Source organism: Pelodiscus sinensis, chromosome 1 (assembly GCF_052426305.1).
Source record: "Pelodiscus sinensis isolate ZL-2025 chromosome 1, ASM5242630v1, whole genome shotgun sequence".
NCBI classification, from domain to species: domain Eukaryota; kingdom Metazoa; phylum Chordata; order Testudines; family Trionychidae; genus Pelodiscus; species Pelodiscus sinensis.
Window position 1 is genome coordinate 187138740 of NC_143052.1, and position 23141 is coordinate 187161880.

General features: G+C 45.0%; 1 protein-coding gene across 3 annotated transcripts in view; it reads right to left on the reverse strand.

The window, feature by feature from the left end:
- The window catches only part of SCAF4 (SR-related CTD associated factor 4), a 72320-nt gene that overhangs the window by 29828 nt on the left and 19351 nt on the right, over positions 1 to 23141 (reverse strand). For 2 of the 3 annotated variants that reach the window (XM_075910686.2, XM_089773684.1), the window contains exons 7-12: positions 22636 to 22809; positions 21010 to 21110; positions 18083 to 18191; positions 17334 to 17501; positions 6995 to 7080; positions 1931 to 2121 (exon numbers count right to left, since the gene is read on the reverse strand). In XM_075910686.2, coding sequence (XP_075766801.2) covers positions 1931 to 2121; positions 6995 to 7080; positions 17334 to 17501; positions 18083 to 18191; positions 21010 to 21110; positions 22636 to 22809 — 829 coding nt within the window. The remainder of the gene's footprint in view (positions 1 to 1930; positions 2122 to 6994; positions 7081 to 17333; positions 17502 to 18082; positions 18192 to 21009; positions 21111 to 22635; positions 22810 to 23141) is intronic. The other variant, XM_089773687.1, reaches the window with a different exon arrangement.

Consider the following 23141-nt stretch of genomic DNA (forward strand, 5'->3'; position numbering starts at 1 on the left):
AATTCATGATAGAAAGGGCAAAAAAATTTTTTTACTGCTGTCAGTTCAGACCTGTGCATTTCTCAACAAATTATGGTGAACAAAACCCAATAGGACAAATATTAACTCTCAATGCTTCAGACTTCAATTGCAGACCAGGGTGGCAGATGCTAGGACAGTGACAATAACATACAGGAAAGATCTTGCTAGCAACGCAGTATCTGGCAGACATAAGATAAAAGGCCTCCATTCCAGCAGATAGGGACAGAGACAAATCAACTAGAATGGATGATAGCTCTTTCGGCCTGGGGCGAAGGCTTCACTGTGGCAGCGCAACCTCCTCCCCAAAAGTGGAGCTGACAGTCCTTGCCCGGGGTTCCCAGGGAGGCTGCCTGCTGCAACGAAGCCACCTCCCCAGGAGCCAGCTGAATCTAACCGATACCATTAGCTGATAAGCTTTAAAGCTTATCAGTTAAACAGTTAATCGTTTAAACTCTAACATCCCTATTCTCGACCAACATTAAATTCAAGCTCTCTTATTTCATCTACTGACTACAGGAACTACTCCATATCCCTAGCAAGTTGCAGAAGAAGCCTCTATAAACACAACGCAAGGTTCAGTATCGTCCTTCAAGCCAATTCAGATTCAGACAGAGCTATAGTGCTGAACACCAGCGAAGAGGAACCAGCTTGCTCAACTTTTTGAGGCTGTCATAACTGTGAGAAACTGAGTAGACAACAAACAAGACTAGGTGCAGACTTGAAAAGGACATGGTATGAATTCATGCCAACAGCTTTGGAATAGGAGGAGAGAAGAATCCCATTATGGTTTGGGATCATTTCTTCCCAAGGGCATCCAGACAGGCCTCAAATCCTAATATGGCACCAAGCCTAACCTAGGCAATCCTTAGCACCAAGTCTGACATGCAGGAGATCCATCCCTTTGTCTGGTTTACTACATGGCCCTAGTATGGGACGAGGCAACAATCCTGGCATAAGCGTGTTCCCTTGATCTTTAAGAGGCCCAGTCTTCATCTGAGTAAATGGCAACACTATGAGAAACAAAAACATTTGGCAAAACTGAAAATGCACCTGCAATCTGACAGCATTCTCAACTCCCCCATCTTGAGATCCAGTTTTATTTTTTTCCTCACTCCTTGAAGTTCCTCCTATATTTGATGGAAGAAATCAGAGGAAACTCAAGGTCTCCTGACATCCCAGGCCTAACTCCATCAACAGATGGTGGCGCACATCCATGGTCAAAAGGGAATAGCAACTCTGTCAAATCTAGGACCACCTTAGTACTAAGCTATCAGCAGCACCAATGCAGACAACATAATCTCAAATAGGGTGACTTTCCAGCACAGAGGACTCTATGGTACCAGCACTTATTAAAAATGCATTGTCTCATGCTTCATATCATTCAAAGATTTCAAGGCCAGGCAGGGACCATTGCGATCATCTAGTCCAATCTCCTACATAACAGGCTGTAGGACTTCCCTAAAATAGTTCCTAGAGTATCTCTCTTAGCAAAACATCTGATCTTCTCAGGCATGTTTCTGTAAGTTATTCATTCAAACTAAGACAGCAATAGTTAAAGCAGAAGTCCCCCATCTCCTCTCTCCCCCATCAGTCTGTCATATCAACCAGACAACATGCAATGAGATTGAGTGGGGCAGGCATAACTGTATTTCAAAATATTTGGGTCTACTTAAAATGCTCAGAAGTGATTTTTCACTCATTTATAATTGGTCTACAAGTCTCTCAAACCAAGTTCCATGTATGAAATATCAACTTAAGTAACATTTGTCTGGAATTGTAGTAATTTCTTCAGCCTCCCAGAGTTCACACTGCTAAAAGAAATGTCCTCACCTTCTTGAGTACCTAAGAAATGATGCTACAGTAAGCTGCTTTTCCTCTCAAAGTAAAATGAACAAGAGAGAGTACTCACCGCTTACAGTTTCTGATTTGATTTGAGGAAGGCCTTTTGACCGGCGTTCTCGCTCTTTTTCTCGTTCACGCCTTTCCTGTGACCGAGATCTAGGAGAGTGTCGGCGCCTATCCCGGGATCGGGAACGAGAGCGACGATGACGTGACCTTCGAGACCGAGAGCCAGACCTCGATCGTCTCCTTTTTGGAGATCTAATTTTAAATAAAAATATTAGTATACAATGCTTTGTCTAAACACACAGTATAAATCTCTATGGTCCAGATTTCCATAGTCAGGCAATGTCTGTGGTTCAGTATATCTATGGGTGCTCCCCGGCTAGAGCACTTACAGGGAAAAGCCATCCCTGTGCTCAGCAATTCCTTCCACCCCCTGCCAAATAGCTCCTTTGCAGCACTCAAACCCAGGAAGGGAGGGAACAGGAGACACTTGAGGAAAGTACAGGGTGGCTGCCATGAGGCTCGGTGTGCTCCTGGGACTCTGCACCCTGCCTCTTCTCCTAAGTACCCCCACCCCACTGCCCACTTGCTCAACACCAGCCCCTCTACAGCCGACAGAGTGGAGTTCTGCTGCCGGTGGCAGCAGAGGGGCTAGCACTAACCCCATTCCACCACTGATCCAGCTGATTCGCTGGTTCAAGGCCAGTAATATCCCAACGGTGACAGACAAGAGAGGTACAACGTGTATTTGACTCTTTAGGAGTGAAAATACAACCACATTTTTTAAAATTTTGAACTCAAGCTTCACTATGTGTGCACACTACACATTTACACATAACAGTACATAGTGTATCCCAAGTAAGTATTTATACCAACAGTAAGCTTAAGCAATCAGACATGAAAAAAAGTGTAATATAGATAAAGTAATTTATTATTCTTTCTGAGAATACAGGACAATCATCTTTCAATTTCTGATATTCTCTAGCTCTTTTATGTTACTCTTGTATTATGGCACTAAATCCAATATCTAGTACATCATACAATGTACTTACAGCTGTAAGTGAGGAAAACTTATCTTACAAGATAATGACTAAAATATTAATGCACATTTCAGTGAAAGACAGTAACCTTGCTTTCGTAACGGTTGTTCGAGATTTCAGAAGTCCCTTGGGAGTCTCACCTTCATGGCACTGGATATAGGACCCTGCTGACCCACCACCACTTCAGTTCCTTCTTGTGCTTGGGTCTGATAGAGAGGCAGCAAGGTGGTCGTGGAACAAATATGAGCAACAAATCTCAAAGAACAGTTATGGAAGGTAGGTAACTGTCTTTTCTTCTTCAAGTGCTTATTTGTGTCAATTCTAAATAGGTGACTCCCAAGCAGATTGCAGGAGAAGGGGTAAATCGTTGATTCTCGAAAGCACTGCTCTGCCAAATGCTGCATTGCTCCTGACCTGCTGACTGATGGCATAACGAGAGCTGAATGTGTGGACTGATGACCATATTTCGGCCCTGAAAATCTCCTCCACGTGGTCTTGTACCAGGAATGCAGCCAATGAGGATTAAATCCTTGAGAAATGCACTACAGACAGTCCCCGACTTACGCGGATCCAACTTATGTCGGATCCGCAGTTACGAACGCGGCTTTTCTCGCCCCGGAGGACACGGACTGCGGGACCTCGCGGTCCCGCCGCCCATGTACTCCTGGGCGAGAAAAGCTGCTCCGCGCCTCCCTGGTCTGCAGACCAGGAAGACGCGGAGCAAAGCCGTGGAGGGGCTCGGGCAGCCCAGGCGTGCCTGGGCTGTCCCACTGCCGGCTTCCCCCGAGGCTTTGCAAAGCCGCGGCGGGACCACCCCGCAGCCCCAGCCCCTCCGCAGCTTTGCAAACCCGCCGGGTAAGCTGGTGGCGGGACAGCCCAGGCATGCCTGGGCTGTCCCGCTGCAGGCGTGCTCCAAGGCTTTGCTCCCCGTCTCCCTGGTCTGACCAGCAGACCAGGGAGATGGGGAGCAAAGCCTCAGAGCACGCCAGCAGTGGGACAGCGCGGCGCGCCTGGACTCTCCCGCTGCCCGCGAGCTCTGCGGCTTTGCTCCGTGTCTCCCAGGTCAGCAGACCAGGGAGACGGAGCAAAGCTGTGGAGGACTTGGGCGTCCCCACCCGTCTCCCTGGTCTGCTGCGGGGGGAGGGGGTGCAGCTAGTGCCCCCCCCCCCCGCAGACCAGGCTTTTCTTGCCTACCCCTGGGGTAGAGCAGCGGGGGGCTGCCGGGTTGGTCCCGCAGCGCTGCTCCGGACCAACCCGGCAGCACCCCAGCTGCTCTGCCTCAGGAGTCCTGATTCAACCGCTGCTGGTCAGTTTCAGCAGCGGCTGAATCAGGACGCCTGAGGAAGAGCAGTTGGGGTGCTGCTGGGTTGCTCCAGTAGTGCTGAGGAGCCGCGCTACTGGAGCAACCCAGCAGCACCCCAGCTGCTCTGCCCCAGGCGTCCCCAAGTCAGCCGCTGCTGAAACTGACCAGCGGCTGACTACAGGAAGCCTGAGGCAGAGTTGCTCTGCCCCAGGCTTCCTGGAATCAGCCGCTGATCAGTTTCAGCAGCGGCTGACTTGGGGACGCCTGGGGTTCCTAAGTTGAATCTGTATGTAAGTCAGAACTGGCATCCAGATTCAGCCGCGTTTGAAACTGATCAGTTTCAGCAGCAGCTGACGCCAGTTCCGACTTACATACAGCTTCAACTTAAGAACAAACCTACAGTCCCTATCTTGTACGTAACCCGGGGACTGCCTGTATCAAAGCCAGGGCTGGCACCGTAATGAAGTCATAGAACGTCCAAATGCAGGATGAGATTCATGATGAAATTCTCTGGGACGACACTGGGAGGCCCTTCATCCTGTCCATTATTGTGATAAAAGAAGCTTCAGGGGGTAGCCGAGTTAGTCTGTATAGGATAAACTTAAACAACAAATGGTCTGGTAGCACTTTATTGGCTAACAAAACATGTAGATGGTATCATGAGCTTTTGTGAAGTGGGCTGTAAGTCCACGAAAGCTCATGATACCATCTATATGTTTTGTTAGTCTATAAAGTGCTCTACCAGACCATCTGTGATAAAAGAGTTGGTTTGATTTATGAAACAGTTTTGTACTTTCAATATAGACAGACAATGCCCACCTGACATCTATAGACTAGAGACTTCGCCACCAGCTTTTGGCATGTGGCTTAGGGTAAAAACTCTGTGAAGAAAATGTCCTGGATTGGAACAAACTGTGATACCACTTTGGGAAGAAAAGGCTGGTGAGACTGCAACTGGACCTTGTCCTTATAGATAATTGTGTATGGAGAGTCAGATGTCAAGGCTTTGAACTTTATAGCAGCTTCCTCATTGCTTGAATCCTGCCCTCCTCCCCCAACAGAAACTAACAAGGCTAACCACTACTAAAACACTAATTCTACTCTATTTACAGATGAAACAATAGAAACCACTAGAGGAATGCATGTCAATGCAAGAAAAGAGGCATGCAGCTCCAAAGAGCATCACAGGCCATAAAAAAGTAACTGAAGTAGTGGTGTCTTGCTGGGGCCCTATATGCAGCATCAGGAAGGCGTAACTACATGGCATGCCTGGACTGACCTTATAGGCAGGGCTTGACAATGTATGTAATCTACTCGCGCATGGCGAGTAGATTACAACCCGGAAGAGCCGGGTTCGGAGCTCGGCGAGCTCTGCTTATAGGTACCGCTAAAGAAAAAGCCTTCTGACAGCTGTGCATGTGTGTGCTAACAGCTAGTTGGAATCAACATTAACAAGTACTCAAACAATAATACTTCCATTACACTATGATCTAAAACTAAACAAACATAGGCCAAGCAGGTATTTCAATGGTAACCCTCCAAAAAACCCCAAGGAAAGTGCTGCTCAAGAGTGGCCTTGATAATTTAGTAGGTGGCTTTCAGTCAGTATGGAACTAGTATCTCAGGATTCTGTTAGTACATGTTTTCTTTCTGATAGGCAAAACCTAGTGCCCACCAAAATCTTTCAAGATCCTATGATCTTTTTGTAAAAGTAGGTCTGTCAACTCTGAAATCTTGATCAAATTAAATCAATACATTCAGTCTATACAAGATTCCTCCATTAACTGCAAATGGAGAAGTTATTTTTCACATCTACCAGAGTAGGAGAAATATGACGCTGATGGCTCAGAATGGCTGTCTCATTCCATTCAAGCATTTCAGAGACATGAGTGTATAACTATCACAGCTACCTAATCCTCCCACCTCCCAATTATTGTAGTATATGAGCACTTTACAATCTTTAAATGTATTTATCAACACAAACCTTCCTGTGAGTTAAGGAGATCATTTTACCCATGGAAAAGCGAGGTGTAATGACACTAAAGACTGTCTATACCAGGGAAGTTACTGGCATAGTTATCCATAAACACTTTGGCTGTGTCTAGACTGCATCCCTTTTCCGTAAAAGGGATGCAAATTAGACATATCGCAATTGCAAATGAAGCAGGGATTTAAATCTCCCCCGCTTCATTAGCATAAAAATGGCTGCCCCTTTTTTCCGGCTCGGAGCTTTGCCGGAAAAAAAGCACCAGTCTAGACGCGGATCTTTCGGAAAATAAAGCCTTTTCCGAAAGATCCCTTATTCCTCTTAAAATAATGAATAATTATATTTCGGAAAAGGCTTTATTTTCTGAAAGATCCGCGTCTAGATTGGCACTTTTTTCCGGCAAAGCTCTGAGCCGGAAAAAAGCGGCAGCCATTTTTATGCTGAGGCGGGGGAGATTTAAATCCCCGCTTCATTTGCAATTGCGATATGTCTAATTTGCATCCCTTTTACGGAAAAGGGATGCAGTCTAGACACAACCTTTGTGCATACTCTTATTCCTGAGTAAGTGTGCCCTCATTTTACTAGAGTGGTAAAATTATAGGAATACATTTTCAGTTTTGACAAGTCCTTAATGGATGTGCTCAAGGTCACGCTGGAAGAGCAGGGAACTGAACCCAGTATCACTGCATCCCTGGCTACCACACTAAACTTGGAGCTATACTTCCTCAACCCAAATATTTAGCAAAATAAACTGGCATGCACATATTTTCAATGCTAGAAAAAGTTACATTAACTTACCTTGATGCTGATCTAGATCTTGATTTTCGGTTATCAGAAACATGCCGTTTAACTTCCTGAACACAGGGCTGTTCTACCTCCATATCCTAAAATGTCCCACAAGTTAATATACTGTAATTACTGCAAGTATTAATTATAATTCAGTTTGTAGCTAGACTCAATTAGTCTATTAAACAAGTTGCATTAAATTCATAGATATCTAGAATAAAAATAATTTAAATATATATATATTAGTAGTAATATTAATATTTTTTCACTGGTAAATAAACTGTTAAATCTGTTTTGGACAATATCATATATCCAAATCAATATAATATATTGTACAAAACAGATTTTACAGTTTACCAGTGTAAAAAATATTAAAAAGCACAACACATCTGTGATAGTAATAGTATTTATGTCAGCATTTAAAAAATAATTGATACAAAACTCATCTTCAATTTTTAAATAGTTGATTTTTCTCCAAGCTTGTTAATTTCGGCATGCTATTAGGTATAATATATTCCTATAGTGAGATAAATGACAAACTAAAAAATATTGCTTTTTTAAACTTATTGTTGCAAAGTAACGTTCAAAGTCACCTCATCAGTGTCTCCATGTATTCCAAAACAGTAAACCCTTTACAGTAAAAATATTTACAGAAGCAGACAGGAGCTGCAGACAGGGGAGTTTGAGAGGGAGTTTGGCAGAGGGAGGCCTACGATGGTCAGGAAGACCAGTAACACCTGTGTTAGGACTGCTTCTGTCTCCTCCACCGGTGCCTGTAGCCAGACAGAGCACCTGAGCATGGATGCCTCTACCCATATCCTGGTATGGTTTTGCAGGGACTGTGGATTGCAATTCCTGCTTATTGATATCCAGGCTAGGGAGATCATCCAATGCGAAAGGTGCCTGCTGGTGGAATCTCTCAGGCAGCAGGTGGCAGAGCTGCAGGAGGAAGTGGCTAGGTTGAGGAGCACCCGCATCCATGAGAAATTCCTGGACCGCGTTCATGAGGAGACAGCTGAGGTAGCTGTCCCGGTACACAGGACTGTGGACACACCACTGGTGGAGGAGGAGACGGCTCAGGGTGGACAGTGGCAGCTGGTTACTTCTGGCAGCAGGCACTGCTCCACCCCTGCTCCGAACACTCCCGCCGTAGTACTAGGAAACCGTTATGCTCTTCTTTATACAGGAGATCGGCAACCACCCCCTACACCGGAGGAGGAGAAACCCCGTACCCCCAAGGCTGGGAGGTCTGTTGCCACCACTGCGAATAGGAAACGTAGGGTAGTGGTGGTCGGAGACTCTCTTCTGAGGGCGATTGGAGGCGCCCATCTGTCACCCTGACATTTCATCTCAAGAGGTATGCTGTCTGCCGGGGGCCCGTATCTGAGATGTTACGGAGGCACTGTTGAGGATTATCCGGCCCTCTGACTACTACCCTATGCTACTCATCCATGTGGACACAAATGATACTGCGAGGTGTGACACTGAGCGGATCAAGAGTGACTACAGGGCTCTGGGAGTACAGGTGAAGGAGTTTGGAGTGAAGGTGGTATTCTCTTCGATCCTTCCTGTCGAAGGTAGGGGCCCGGGCAGAGACAGGTGCACCCTGGAGGTGAATGCCTGGCTGCGAGAATGGTGTCGCCAGAGAGGCTTTGCCTTCCTCGACCAAGGGGTGCTAGTCCAGGTAGGACTGCTAAGCAGGGATGGCGTCCACCTTTCGAGGAGAGGGAAGACCCTATTTGGACACAGAATGGCTAACCTAGTGAGGAGGGCTTTAAACTAGGTTTGATGGGGCCATGTGAGCAAAGCCCACAAGCAAGTGGAGAACATGGAGACCTGGGAGATGGGTCAGAAATGGGAGAGAGCGTGGGCTATAATGGCAAAGAAAAATGAGGATCAGGGCAAAACTGGGAGTCAAGGTCAAATCAGGATCTTAGATGCCTATATACAAATGCGAGAAGTATGGGAAATAAGCAGGAAGAACTGAAGTGCTAATAAATAAGTACAATTATGACACTGTTGGCATCACAGAAACTTGGTGGGATAATACACGACTGGAATGTTTGTATAGAAGGTACAGCTTGCTCAGGAAGGATAAGACAGGGAAAAAAGGGAGGAGGTGTTGCCTTATACATTAAAAATGAACACACTTGGAGTGAGGTGGAGGTGGGCATAGGAGACGGAAATGTTGAGAGTCTCTGGATTAGGCTAAAGGGATTAAAAACAAAGGTGATGTCATGCTAGGAGTCTACTACAGGCCACCTACCCAGGTGGAAGAAGTGGATGAGGCTTTTTTAAAAAAACTAACAAAATCATCCAAAGCCCAAGATTTGGTGGTGATGGGGGACTTCAACTATCCAGATATATATTGGGAAAATAACACTGCGGGGCACAGACTATCCAATACATTCTTGGACTGCATTGGAGACAACTTTTTATTTCAGAAGGTTGAAAAAGCTACCAGGGAGAAAGCTGTTCTAGATTTGATCCAAACAAATAGGGAGGAACTGGTTGAGAATTTGAAAGTGGAAGGCAGCTTGCGTGAAAGTGATCATGAAATCATAGAGTTCACAATTCTAAGGAAGGGTAGAAGGCAGAACAGCAAAATAGAGACAATGGATTTTGGGAAGGAGGATTTTGGTAAGCTCAGAGAGCTGATAGGTAAGGTCCCATGGGAATCGAGACTGAGAGGAAAAACAACTGAGGAGAGCTGGCAGTTTTTCAAAGGGACATTGTTAAGGGCCCAAAAGCAAGCTATTCTGATGTGTCGGAAAGATAGAAAAAATGGCAAAAGACCGTCTTGGCTTAACCACGAGATCTTGAATGATCTAAAAATAAAAAAGTAGTAATATAAAAAATGGAAAGTAGGACAAATTACAAAGGATGAATATAGGCAAACAGCACAGGAATGCAGGGGTAAAATTAGAAAGGCAAAGGCACAGAATGAGCTCAAACTAGCTACGGGAATAAAGGGAAACAAGAAGACGTTTTATAAATACATTAGAAGCAAAAAGACGACCAAAGAGAGGGTAGGCCCAATGGTCAGTGAAGAGGGAGAAACAGTAACAGGAAACTTGGAAATGGCAGAGATGCTAAATTACTTCTTTGTTTCGGTCTACACCGAGAAGTCTGTAGGAATGCCTAACATAGTGAATGCTAGTGGAAAGGGGGTAATTTTAGAAGGTAAAATAAAAAAAGAACAAGTTAAAAATCACCTAGAAAAGTTAGATGCCTGCAAGTCACTAGGGCCTGATGAAATGCATCCTAGAAGACTCAAGGAGCTGATAGAGGAGGTATCTGGGCCTCTAGCTATCATCTTTGGAAAATCATGGGAGACAGGAGAGATTCCAGAGGACTGGAAAAGAGCAAATATAGTGCCCATCTATTAAAAGGGAAATAAGAACAACCCAGGAAACTACAGACCAGTTAGTTTAACTTCTGTGCCAGGGAAGATAATGGAGCAAGTAATTAAGGAAATCATCTGTAAACACTTGGAAGGTGGCAAGGTGATAGGGAACAGCCAGCATAGATTTGTAAAGAACAAATCATGTCAAACCAATCTGATAGTTTTCCTTAATAGGATAACGAGTCTTGTGGATAAGGGAGAAGCGGTGGATGTGGTATACGTAGACTTTAGTAAGGAGTTTGATATGGTCTCGCATGATATTCTTATCAATAAACTAGGGAAATACAACTTAGATGGGGCTACTATAAGATGGGTGCATAACTGGCTGGATAACCGTACTCAGAGAGTAGTTATTAATGGTTAACAATCCTGCTGGAAAGGCATAACAAGTGGGGTTCCGCAGGGTCTGTTTTGGGATCAGCTCTATTCAATATCTTCATCAACGATTTAGATATTGGTATAGAAAGTACGCTTATTAAGTTTGCAGATGATACCAAGCTGGGAGGGTTTGCAACTAATCTGGAGGATAGGGTCGTAATTCAAAATGACCTGGACAAATTGGAGAAATGATCTGAAAAAAATAGGATGAAGTTTAATAAAGACAAATGCAAAGTGCTCCACTTAGGAAGGAACAGTTTCACACATATAGAATGGGAAGTGACGGTCTGGGAAGCAGTACGGCAGAATACGGATCTAGGGGTTATAATGGACCACAAGTTAAATATGAGTCAGCAGTGTGATGCTGTTTCAAAGAAAGCGAACATGATTCTGGGATGTATTAACAGGTGTGTCGTGAGCAAGACACGAGAAGTCATTCTTCCGCTCTACGCCGCACTGGTTAGGCCTCAATTGGAGTACAGGCAGTCCCCGAGTTACGCGGATCCGACTTATGTCGGATCCGCAGTTACAAACGGGGATTTTCTCGCCCCAGAAGACTGGAGCACCGGGACGCCTGGTCCCGCCGCCCGCCTCCTCCAGGGCGAGAAAAGCTGCTCCCCGTCTCCCTGGTCTGCTGGGGGAGCCAGCAGACCAGGGAGACGGGGAGCAAAGCGGCGGAGGACCCGGGGCCGGACCCGCGGCTCTTCCAGATCAGCTGGAAGCGCCACGGGTCCGGCCCCAGGTCCTCCGCAGCTTTGCTCAGCGGAGCTGATCTGGAAGCGCCGTGGTCCGACCCGGGTCCTCCGCCGCTTTGCTCCCTGGTCTGCTGGGGGGGGACGCAGCTAGTGCCTCCCCCCAGCAGACCAGGGAGACGTGGAGCAAAGCCCAGGGCCTGTGGTAGAGCAGGTGGGGCGCTACCGGTTGGTCCCGCAGCACCGCTCCTTGGCGCTACTGGACCAACCCGGGAGCACCCCAGCTGCTCTGCCCCAGGCGTCCCCAAGTCAGCCGCTGCTGAAACTGACCAGCGGCTGACTACAGGAAGCCCAAGGCAGAGTTGCTCTGCCCCGGGCTTCCTGGAATCAGCTGCTGATCAGTTTCAGCAGCAGCTGACTTGGGGACGCCTGGGGTTCTTAAGTTGAATCTGTATGTAAGTCGGAACTGGTGTCCAGATTCAGCCGCTGTTGAAACTGATCAGTTTCAGCAGCGGCTGAATCCGGATGCCAGTTCCGACTTACATACAGATTCAACTTAAGAACAAACCTACAGTCCCTATCTTGTACGTAACCCGGGGACTGCCTGTATTGTGTCCAGTTCTGGGCACCGCATTTCAAGAAAGACGTGGAAAAATTGGAGAGGGTCCAGAGAAGAGCAACGAGAATGATTAAAAGTCTAGAGAACATGACCTATGAGGGAAGGCTGAAGGAATTGCGTTTGTTTAGTTTAGAAAAGAGAAGATTGAGGGGGGACATGATAGCAGTTTTAAGATATCTAAAAGGGTGTCATAAGGAGGAGGGAGAAAACTTCTTCATCTTGGCCTCTGAGGATAGAACAAGAAGCAATGGGCTTAAACTGCAGCAAGGGAGGTTTAGGTTGGACATTAGGAAAAAGTTCCTAACTGTCAGGGTGGTTAAACACTGGAATAAATTGCCCAGGGAGGTTGTGGAATCCTCATCTCTGGAGATATTTGATAGTAGGTTAGATAAATGTCTATCAGGGATGGTCTAGACAGTATTTGGTCCTGCCATGAGGGCAGGGGACTGGACTCGATGACCTCTGAGGTCCCTTCCAGTCCTAGTATTCTATGATTTGCACTAACTGCCAATTCAACTGAGCACCAAGGGTATGTCTACACTACAAAGTTAGTTCGAACTAACAGACGTTAGTTCGAACTAACTTTGATAGGAGCTACACTAGCACTCCGTTAGTTCGAATTTAATTCGAACTAACGGAGCGCTTAGTTCGAACTAGGTAATCCTCATTCCACGAGGAGTAAGCCTAGTTCAAATTTAGTAATCCGAATTAAGGGCTGTGTAGACCCTTAATTCGAACTAGTGGGAGGCTAGCCCTTCCCAGCTTTCCCTGGTGGCCACTCTGGCCAACACCAGGGAAACTCGTATGCCCCCCTCCCGGCCCCGGACTCCTTAAAGGGGCACGGGCTGGCTACGGTGCCCGTGCCAGGTGCAAGCCTGCCAGCACCCAGCCAGCAGACCCTGCACCTGGCACAGATCGAGCCACCCACCCGATGCCCCCCAGCCCTCCCCCTCTTCCCGGGACCAGGCTGGCGGCTCCCGGGAGCTTGCCCGGGACCGCAAGAGGCGGGCACCCGCCTGGGCTAGTGCGGACATCGTGGACCTCTAGGCACAGGAAAGTGGCCGTCTAGGGCAGGAGAGCTGCCAGCCTGGCCACCCAGGAGCAGGTGTGCATGAAAATCAAGGGGGTCCACTGAGACCCCCGACCCTGAGCCCTGAGCTTACAATGGCCGTACTGGGTCAGACCAAAGGTCCATCTAGCCCAGTAGCCTGTCTGCCGACAGCTGCCAACCCTAGGGACCCTGGAGGGGATGGACCGAAGACAGTGACCAAGCCATTTGTCTCGTGCCATCCCTCTCCAGCCTTCCACAAACCTTGGGCAGGGACACCACTCCTACCCCCTGGCTATTACCACTCCATGGACCCAACCTCCATGACTTGATCTCACTTCCCTTTAAACTCTGTTCTAGTTCTAGCCTTCACAGCCTCCTGCAGCAAGGAGTTCCACAGGTTGACTCTTTGCTTTGTGAAGAACAACTTTCTGTTACTAGTTTGAAGCCTGCTACCCATTCCTTTCCTTTGGTGTCCTCTAGTCCTTTATGGGAACTAATAAAGAATTTTTCTGTATGCACCCTCTCCACCCAACTCCTGCTTTTAGAGACCTCTATCCTGTTCCCCCTCCGTCTCCTCTTTTCTAAGCTGAGAAGTCCCAGTCTCTTTAGCCTCTCTTCATATGGGACCTGTTCCCAACCCCCTGATCATTGTAGTTGCCCTCCCCTCTCCCAGCCTCTCTCTTCCCCTCTCCCACCTCCTTTTCCCAGTCTCCCCCAGTTTTGTTCAATAAAGACAGATTCCATTTTTGAACACATTTGTCCTTTATTTTATACATCAAGAAAAGGGGCTAGGGAAGGGTAAGTGGAAGGAGGTGAGGGAGGAATGGGGTACGCGCCCCCGATGGGGAGGACTGGGCTGGCTCTGCGGGCTTTTGGGGTGGAACCTCTCCTGCAGCCCCCGATTGCCCCCTCTCCCCAAATGGCAGCCTGCGGCAAGTGCAGCCGGTCTGATGGCCGAGTGCTGTGATGTGCCCAGTGTGGGTAGTCTGGGCACTCCAAGCCAGGACTGCTTTGCAAGCAGGGCACCCCTGAGAACTGTCTGTCCGGGGTGGGGGTCGGGACCCTTTAAGCGCAGCCCTCTGCTAGCCTGAGACAGCATCTCCACGCTCTAAGTCCTCCTCTGATGCCCTGCCGGCACTGCTTCCAGCCATCCTTAAGCCTGGTTCAGGGTCCACTTAATGTGGACATACTAATTTGAATTAGCAAAACGCTAATTCGAACTATTTTTTTAGTCTAGATCCGTTAGTTCGAATTAGCTTAGTTCGAATTAACTAATTCGAATTAACGTTGTAGTGTAGACGTACCCCAAAAGATTAAAACTCTGGAAAATTAGTGTGTGTGCACGCGTGTGTGCGCGCACAGACATGCCTTCATTCTGGTGGGAAAGAGACTAACAAGATACTCTGAGCCTGTTCAGCACTAGAAGAAGCACACCTGCAAGGCTTGTTCTGCCTGGAGAGGTGAGCTTAAAAAGAGAAAACTCAGCCACAGGAAGAAGCGATGAATAGGAGGAGGACTGTTCCACCTCATACACTGATGATAGCACAAACAAGCCAGTTAAGAGGGGGATGTTAATGAGGCTCACTTATGCAAAAAAAAAAAAAGACCTGGAGGTCTGCACTTTCTCCTCCCTCCTCATTCAAAAGCAGAGAGCATAACCCCATCTCACTTTTTCCCATGACTCCCAATCTTCCATCATCCTCTACATATTCCTTTTTCTATCAGCATGTCTCTGGTGAGAGAAATCTACCAGGAGGGCAAGGTGCCATTTCTGTGAAATAGGAGCTGAAGTATTATCAAGCAAACACAGACCCAGTCTCTTAATAGTTTCCGGCCACATGAACAACATGAATTTTCAAGAGTAAAATAAATAAATAAATAAATAAATAATGTGCATTTACTCTGGCCAACTGAATGAAGTCACCTTCCTTCCTCAGAACTACAGGAGCAGCAAAGATCCAATTTAGGGATGTAAAAGGTTAACTAGTTACCCAATAAGCTTTAGGCTTGCCAAAGTGTTTATTGGGTAACCGGTTAACTGGACCTTTCCCCAACACCAGTGGATGGCCAACCACACCAAGCCAAAGCACTGTTGGCTACACTGGGGCAGTAGGGACCTGGCCCCAGTGGGTAGGTGGAACCCTGGCCACAGCTGCAGCCATGATGGGCAGGCTGGCCTGGAACAGCCCCCACCATGTCTGTCCGAAAGACCCAATGGGACCACGGCCTTGGCTGCTCTGTGCTGCTCCACCAATAGATAACCATTTAAACGATATAATTTAAATCTTTTAACAAGTTAAGTACATTGACTGATATTTAAATCCCTATTATGGGTACCAGAAACAAATAAAAATGATCAGCAGAGTTCCTTATCTCAAGCTCCCTTCTGCACTCAACCTCCATTCCAGACTCTGCATCTCCATTAATATCATGGAAGAGTGCAGCCCTCAACCACTTCACAAAATCTCGGAGTGGCCTCTCATCAAAAAAATTATTGCCCACTCGATTTACACGAAACATGACCAGGATTAAGACTGACACACAATTATTTTTGGGAGCCCCGGCAAATCACATACCAGTCTGCCTCTTCAGGGATAGGGCAGGTGAAATTGCCTATAGGGACAGATCATGATGAACCAAGTCCTAAAGAACTGACCATTTGCTTGGGCTGAAGAGAAGCAAATTAGGGATATGAAGTTTGGATAGAAGGGATAAAAATTAGGTAGTCATATTGCACAATGTCCAAAACATAATTGGGTCCCCAAGTGAATTTAGCCCAAGCTGACAGAAGAAACTTTCTGAAATTGGTCCTGATACAGAGGCAGAGTGAGAATCAATACTCTCATTGCTCAATGGATACTAACAAGAACTCTTTCTCTAGAGCAGAAAAAAGGATCGTTTCTAGCAATTACCAGTACTCCATAATGTTCTTAGCCTGAAGAAAGCCATCATTTTGTCTTTATGTACAGAAATGTGTTCATGTTAAAGGCCTCAACAATTAACTTTTTGTGATTATAAAGGGAGCCTTAATTAGATCTATGATGTTTTCAGAACCTGTCCCGCAATTGAGTATATACCCCGATTATTGTGGAACAGAATGAAGAGCATAAAAGAAAGTCTTATAGCATCACAAGCTGCATCATAAATGGAGAAAACTTGATATGGGTTACAGATAGGGATGTGATAGTGTACATAGTAAACCAGTTAACTGATAAGCCAGGGCTCATAGGTTAACTTTCATGGTCATGTGCAAGGTGCCCCCACATGCTGCTGCCTCTGATACAGAGGCAGCAGAGGAGGGAGGAGAGGGGCAGCTCTGTGGGAGCCGGTGCTCATGGGAAGTCATCTTAAAAGCTGCTCTAGCCCACTCTGCCACGCTGCTGCCTTGGATTGAGGCAGCAGCAGCATGGGGGGGGGGGGGGGGGAGAGGAAGGGGAGCGGGACACAGCTACATGGGAAAATTTCAGCAGTTACACATTTACAAACCCCGCCCCTCTCCCCCTTCCCCATGCACTTTTTATATTCCTAATTATAGACCCTCTTTTTTGTAATCATGGGATTGGGATCTATGTCTGGATGATTTATTAGCTTTAATAAAAGAAAGGAAAGCCCTGGAGATGACTATGCAGATTATAATACACACAAGTTATATGAAGTGAGAATTAACTCACTGACCAATGTTTAGAAGGAGATAATCACTTTAAATCCACAATATCCTCCAACAACTCTGAAATAAAGGAACTTTCCCTTTCCTGTTATTTTTCATTTTAGGGGATATTTCTTGGAATGTTTGGATCCCACCTCTATTTCAAATACCTTGTTATCTTTCAATTGAGTTCCATTATATAGGTTACCTCCAAGATCAGTCAGCCTGATACTGATGCAAAGACTTTTAGGAGAGAGAATATTCTTCCAGCTTCATGGGGGAAGAGGGAGAGATGAGAAGAGGTTAACTGATTGGCTACAAGATCCAAATCCAAGGCTTTTTCCAAATTGAAGCTGGAAAAAATTAAGTGTTGCTTCTGCTACAGAGGCAGAACTCTTGTGGAAGGGTCTATTGAAGTTCTCTGGCACCTAAACTATCAAGTGAGCTGCCTCCATAAGTGTCTGTGGGCATGATTATCATCAATAGTCTGACAGATTAAAAGTACTAGCAAGCAAAGCACTAGGAGCCTAAAGTTGCAATGGATGGCATGAGTCCTCACCTGCTGATGTGTTTTCTGTATGTGTGGTTCACTCTGTACTGGGAAAGGAGACTGGAAAGTTTGCTGTACTGGTGGTGTTGCTGGTATCACAGGCTGAGTCATGGGAGGAAACTGGGGAGTTGGTAGAAGTCCAAAACCTGGCATTTGTCCATTAGGAGGTAATGGGACCTGTAGGGGGAAGGGGAAACATACATTTTCAGTTTCACTGAACAAACTACTTCAACAATAATAATAAGTTTGCTTTGATTAATGGAAAGCTACACATTTTGCTCAGAGCAGCATTGCAAGTTTTGTAAGAAAAAAAGCACATATACACGTTAGCTATGTGTATAGCTGTATTTATTATATAAATAGAGGAAAATATATTTCCCTAGCCATATGGCCCCTTTCAAAGCTCAAACGAAAATTCTGTATGTAGTATGTCGTCACAATATGTAAAATACCTTAGAACTAGGTTGCACTGTGATTGCATGTTAAACATCTTCTACTTCAGGGTAATCACAAGTTTCTGATGCTGCAAAAATGTTTTTTTACACATATGTAAGTACTGCAATTGGAGTCAATGGGACGACATATTAAAATTATGGATGCGTGTAAGATGTTTATCATAACTAGTGGTGTACACAAATGTTATTCATATTTAACAGATTTCCTTCCAATTCCATGCATCAAAAATGTTAAACGATGCCATATTTAGAATGTCACAAATTTCACAAAGGAAACAAATCTCAAAAATAATTCAAAGCTACCTGGTGGTGCATTGGATCTTGCTGCATTCCCATCAGCCGTGGTTGAAATGGATCTATATTTGGGAGCTGTGGATATACTGGTGGTTGCATACCTTCTCCTGGAAATCCACTAAACAACAGATAATTATGCTGCAGCAGCAAGGCAACATTAATATGTAACCATTAAAAATCTCATTGCCGCCTCAAATTTAGATAACAATTTAGCTGAATACTCCATACAAATCAATCATGAAATTACAGGTAGTGCTTAAAGTGATTTCTTTAGTTAAGGCTACCAAACTTTGCATTATAAGATCCTATTTTCAATGATAACTTTGCCATATGTTAATCAATCAGGCTGATATTTTTCATGTTCCAGGCTTAGTCACCCAGGCTTCAGCAAAAAAGGCTCAGATGTTTGAGAATGAGGTTAGAGAAACATTTTGTTCATATTTAAACAAATCTTACAAACGTTTTGTTGAGAAACTCTTATCAGAGGTGGCTGGGGGGGGGGGGGGGGAAGAGGGGAAGAAGAGGAAAGCTCAAGGGGAGCCAGTACTCACGGGGAGCCTGCTTGAAAGCCGGCTCTCGGCCTCCTGCCCCTTGCAGCAGGAGCATGTGTGTGCATGTAGTCGTTAGGGTTAAACAATAAGCCCAAGCTTATTAGTTAATCATTCAAACGACTACACACCAACATCCTTATTTGGAACAGGCCTTGAAATTTGGCCAAGAGAGGCTAAGAAGGGAAGAGGGATGTGTGTCATACTGGAATCAGGTAAGTCCCTTTTGATGCCTTATTCAGTGCACAAAACAGTGCTCAGAAAATTAAGCAGATTTGCATAGTGAATGAGGGTGTTAATAGTACCCTTGCGTCTCTTGTTGCAGATGCTAGAAGATGCATAGTGAATGGAACTGTGAAAAACTGGACTGAAGTCATGACTCTGACAAGCCATTACTCTTCCAGATTTCCTGCGTGATGCAGGACAAGTTATTCAAACCAAACTTCTCAGTGCGAGGCCCACATTTTCTGTCTGCTCAACATGAGATAGCTAGAGCTTCATTTTCAGAAATGCTATACATTCAACTAGAACCAAAGGCAGCGGGAGTTCTGTTTTAAACATCTAATGTGCTATAAATACATTAAGTGCACTGAAAAAAAAAAATCAGGCCCACCAGGTCCCTAAATAGTACACCCAAAATTAGTGGATATTTTGATCTTAAGTTCCCACCTGTAAAATGGGGATACTATCATCAATTTACTTAAAGGTGTTGTAAAGGGAAATCCATTATTATTTGTGAAACATTTCAGATGCTATGGAGACAAGCACCATAAAAATAACTCATTAGGAAATTAACAGTTCTGCACTCATTGCATAATTTGAGACAAGACAGACATGAGGACACACATTAAATATTTCTTTTTAGCTGCTTAATAACTACCCATTATTTTAGCAACATCCAGTCTGTGCTCTGAATGAGGAAAAAATACGTAATCACGTAATTAAAGACTACCACAATGCATATGCACAAAGGACTAAATTGAGACGGCACATGAATTAAGGATGCACTTGACTGAGTGCTTAAGATTCCCAACTTTTTTTTTTAAACAATTGTTTTTTCCATAGCCAGCAAAGCAGTCAAGTTATTTTTACTAACAAAATGCCTTAAATATCCAGTTTAAAAAAAAACATTTCAAAACTGAAAGTTTGCACCCATAACTAGAAGAGCTATTAGATAACCTACAGAACAGACTTTTCACCTAATTCTGTGACATGCCAAACTCTTATAGGCTGTGTCTACATTGGCCCCTATTCCGTAATAGGGATGCTAATGTAGCACTTTGGAATAGGCAAATCCGCGGGGGATTTAAATATCCCCCGCGGCATTTGCATTAACACGGCTGCCGCTTTTTTCCGGCTTGTAGATAAGCCAGAGAAAAGCGCCAGTCTGGATGCGATCCTCCGGAAAATAAGCTCTTTTCCGGAGGATCTCTTATTCCTACTTATTCCATTTTTTCCTACCATTGCAACACATTTGTTTAAACAACTTAACTGTAGCAGGGCGGGCGATTAAATTTTTGGGTGTAAAAAGAACAAAAATAATAAAGCACTGTAAAACTTAAAACAAAAAGTAGGAATAAGAGATCCTCCGGAAAAGAGCTTATTTTCCGGAGGATCGCGTCCAGACTGGCGCTCTTCTCCGGCTTATCTACAAGCCGGAAAAAAGTGGCAGCCATGTTAATGCAAATGCCGCGGGGGGTATTTAAATCCCCCACGGATTTGCCTATTCCAAAGTGCTACATTAGCATCCCTATTACGGAATAGGAGCCAATGTAGACACAGCCATACAGTGTAGAGATGTAAGAGAATAGTCGATTAGTTGACTACCCAATAAGCTAGTCAAGTTGACTACTCACATTCTTCCCCCACCCTTAATGCCTCTATTTTAGAGAGAGGGAGATAGGAGAGGCTGTTTTGACAGCAGCCCTGGGCCGCAGGCGGTAGCAGCGGAACAGGGGCTGCCACCAGCTGGTCAGGCAGCCCTACTCAGTCCCAGCTTGTACCAGAACCAAACCCTGCTGCAATTTAAAAGGCAGTAGGAGCCAGGCAGCCTGCCCCGACTCCTACTGCCTTCTAAATTGAAGAGCCACAATGAGGTTTGGTTCCCTACCCGTCGTGAGCAGGGACTGAACCGGCTTGTCTGCCTGCCTGCCCCTATTGATTAATCAAGTAGTCGATAAAAATTCTGTCAACTGCTCGATTTTTAAAATAACCTCAATTTAACACCCCCAATATAGTGCCATTTAAACAAAAATAATGTAGCACAACAATTATCAGTATCTAAATGTAGATTCTACTTCTGTATTTCCATAATCTAGAATTTTAATTGAAACTTTTTTGTATTGATATTAATTTTAGTTTGATTTTAGTATGCATCACAGAGCTTACAATGGTGGTTGAGAAATGGAAGGAGACTGAGTTGAATCCTCTTTCTTTGAGTCTTCAACTGCTTCTGGCTCATCATCATAGTCGAATCGATCTAGCAGCTTCTGACAAAAGTTACAATTAGCAAATTTGTTCTCCTCAATATTTTATAGCACTGTTTCCTCAACCTTTTTTTTATAAAGTACCCCTTTTAAAAAAAATTAAAAGTTCCCCCGGTACCTACAATTTTCAGACACACTACATTTTTTCCTACCATTGCAACACATTTGTTTAAACAACTTAACTGTAGCAGGGCGGGCGATGAAATTTTTGGGTGTAAAAAGAACAAAAATAATAAAGCACTGTAAAACTTAAAACAAAAATTCAGTTTTCTCCATATTTCAGTTGTGTTGATGTACCCATCAGACTTCTCTCAAATACAGTAATTCCTCATTTAACACGTGCCCGCTTAACATGTTTTTGCAATAGCACGATTTTTTTTTCGGGAACTTTTTTTAATTACACGACTGACCCCGGAATAACATGATTTTCCCAGCCAGCCCGTTGCTGGCGGCTGCGCAGGGCTTCCCCTGCCTCGCTACAAAGCGGCGGAGGGTTCGCCACTCGCCGTGCCGTTCCCCGCTGACTCCCCCTCGCCAGACGCCTTGCCACCTCTCCTCCGCTTTCGCTTGCAGGCCTGCGGCTGGGTTTCCTCAGCTAGTCCATTGCTGGCAGCTGCGCAGGGCTTCCCCTGCCTCCCTGGAAAGCAGTGGAGGGTTCGCCACTCGCCACGCCATTCCCTGGTGACCCCACCCTTCGCCAGACGCAGTGCGAGTCCCAGCAGACCCGTCACAGGGACATGCTCCCAACTCAATTCCCCTCCCTTCCCCTCTCCTCCCCTCCCATTCCCCAGAGCCAAACACCTCCCCTCCCTGCTGTAACCCAGTCCCCTTTCTCCCCCAACCTTATGTCCCAGTCCCAACAGACACCACTGCCTGAAACCCCCCACCTTTTCCATTATTTTCAATGGGAAAACTGATCCTGCATAACACATTTTCACTTTACAGATATGTTTCAGAAAATGATCGTGTTGTGTTAAATGAGGAATTAGTGTACCCCCTAGGGTACTCATTCCACTGGTTGAGAAACACGGTTTTATAATGAGCAACTAAAATATTTCTATTACATTAAGGATATAAAATGTCTTACTTCAAAGTTGCTAAAATCTATTGTAAGGTGAAAGATTATATTTAATCAAGGAGCAAAGAAAAATTTAAAAAGTTTACTTAAAGGACTAGATCTAACTGTTAAAAACCAGTTTTATTCAGTTTTTGAAAACAAAAAGTTATCCTTAATATAGAAAAAAAAGGAAACTAGTCAGACTTGGAAGGAAGTCAAGATATCTGGGGCAGTTCACACAAAACATCACCTGGAATATTTCAGAGCTCAAGGTGAAGTCAACGTGGGCCCAATAACCAGAGATTTTTCAGAGAATCCTTGGCTTTGGGGAAGTGTATAAGGCACAGCCCAAAATGGGAGGCGTGCACTGACACTCAAATGTGAACTTAGAAATCCTGTATGTCCATCTTTCTATTAGAGTTACCATGTTTAAATGATCCTTATGAATGCAAAGGACAATACAGGACTTACCTTATCAAAAGACGTTTTTTGCTCAGGTGGGAAAGCAGCTTTTTGTTCTGGTGGTTGTGTTGTTGTAGTCTTCAACTGAGCAGTAATAGCCTGAACCTGAGCCATAACAGTATTATCTATGACTGGAGACTGGGGTTTTGGAGGTTGCTGAAAAGTCTGAAGAATCTGCTGAAGCTTAAGAGAATAGATATTATATCAAAATTAGATTTTTTTCAATTTCAAAAATATTTTAACTCTTGTTAATAGGAAAAGTTATACACTATTTGTGAAACAGATATAAAAATGTATACTAGGCAGGTGGTTAGTCTTAAGAGGAGGTGAGCTTACTTGTGTGCAGTTATAGCACTCATTTGCTCTTGATAGTTAGATTGGATTGGTACCAGCAATGGATGTGTTGCATGGGAAGTCACGAGGATGCAGAAGGAGATATACCTATCCCATAGAACTGGAAGGGACCTTGAGAGGTCATTGAGTCCAGTCCTCTGCCCTCACAGCAGGACCAAGTA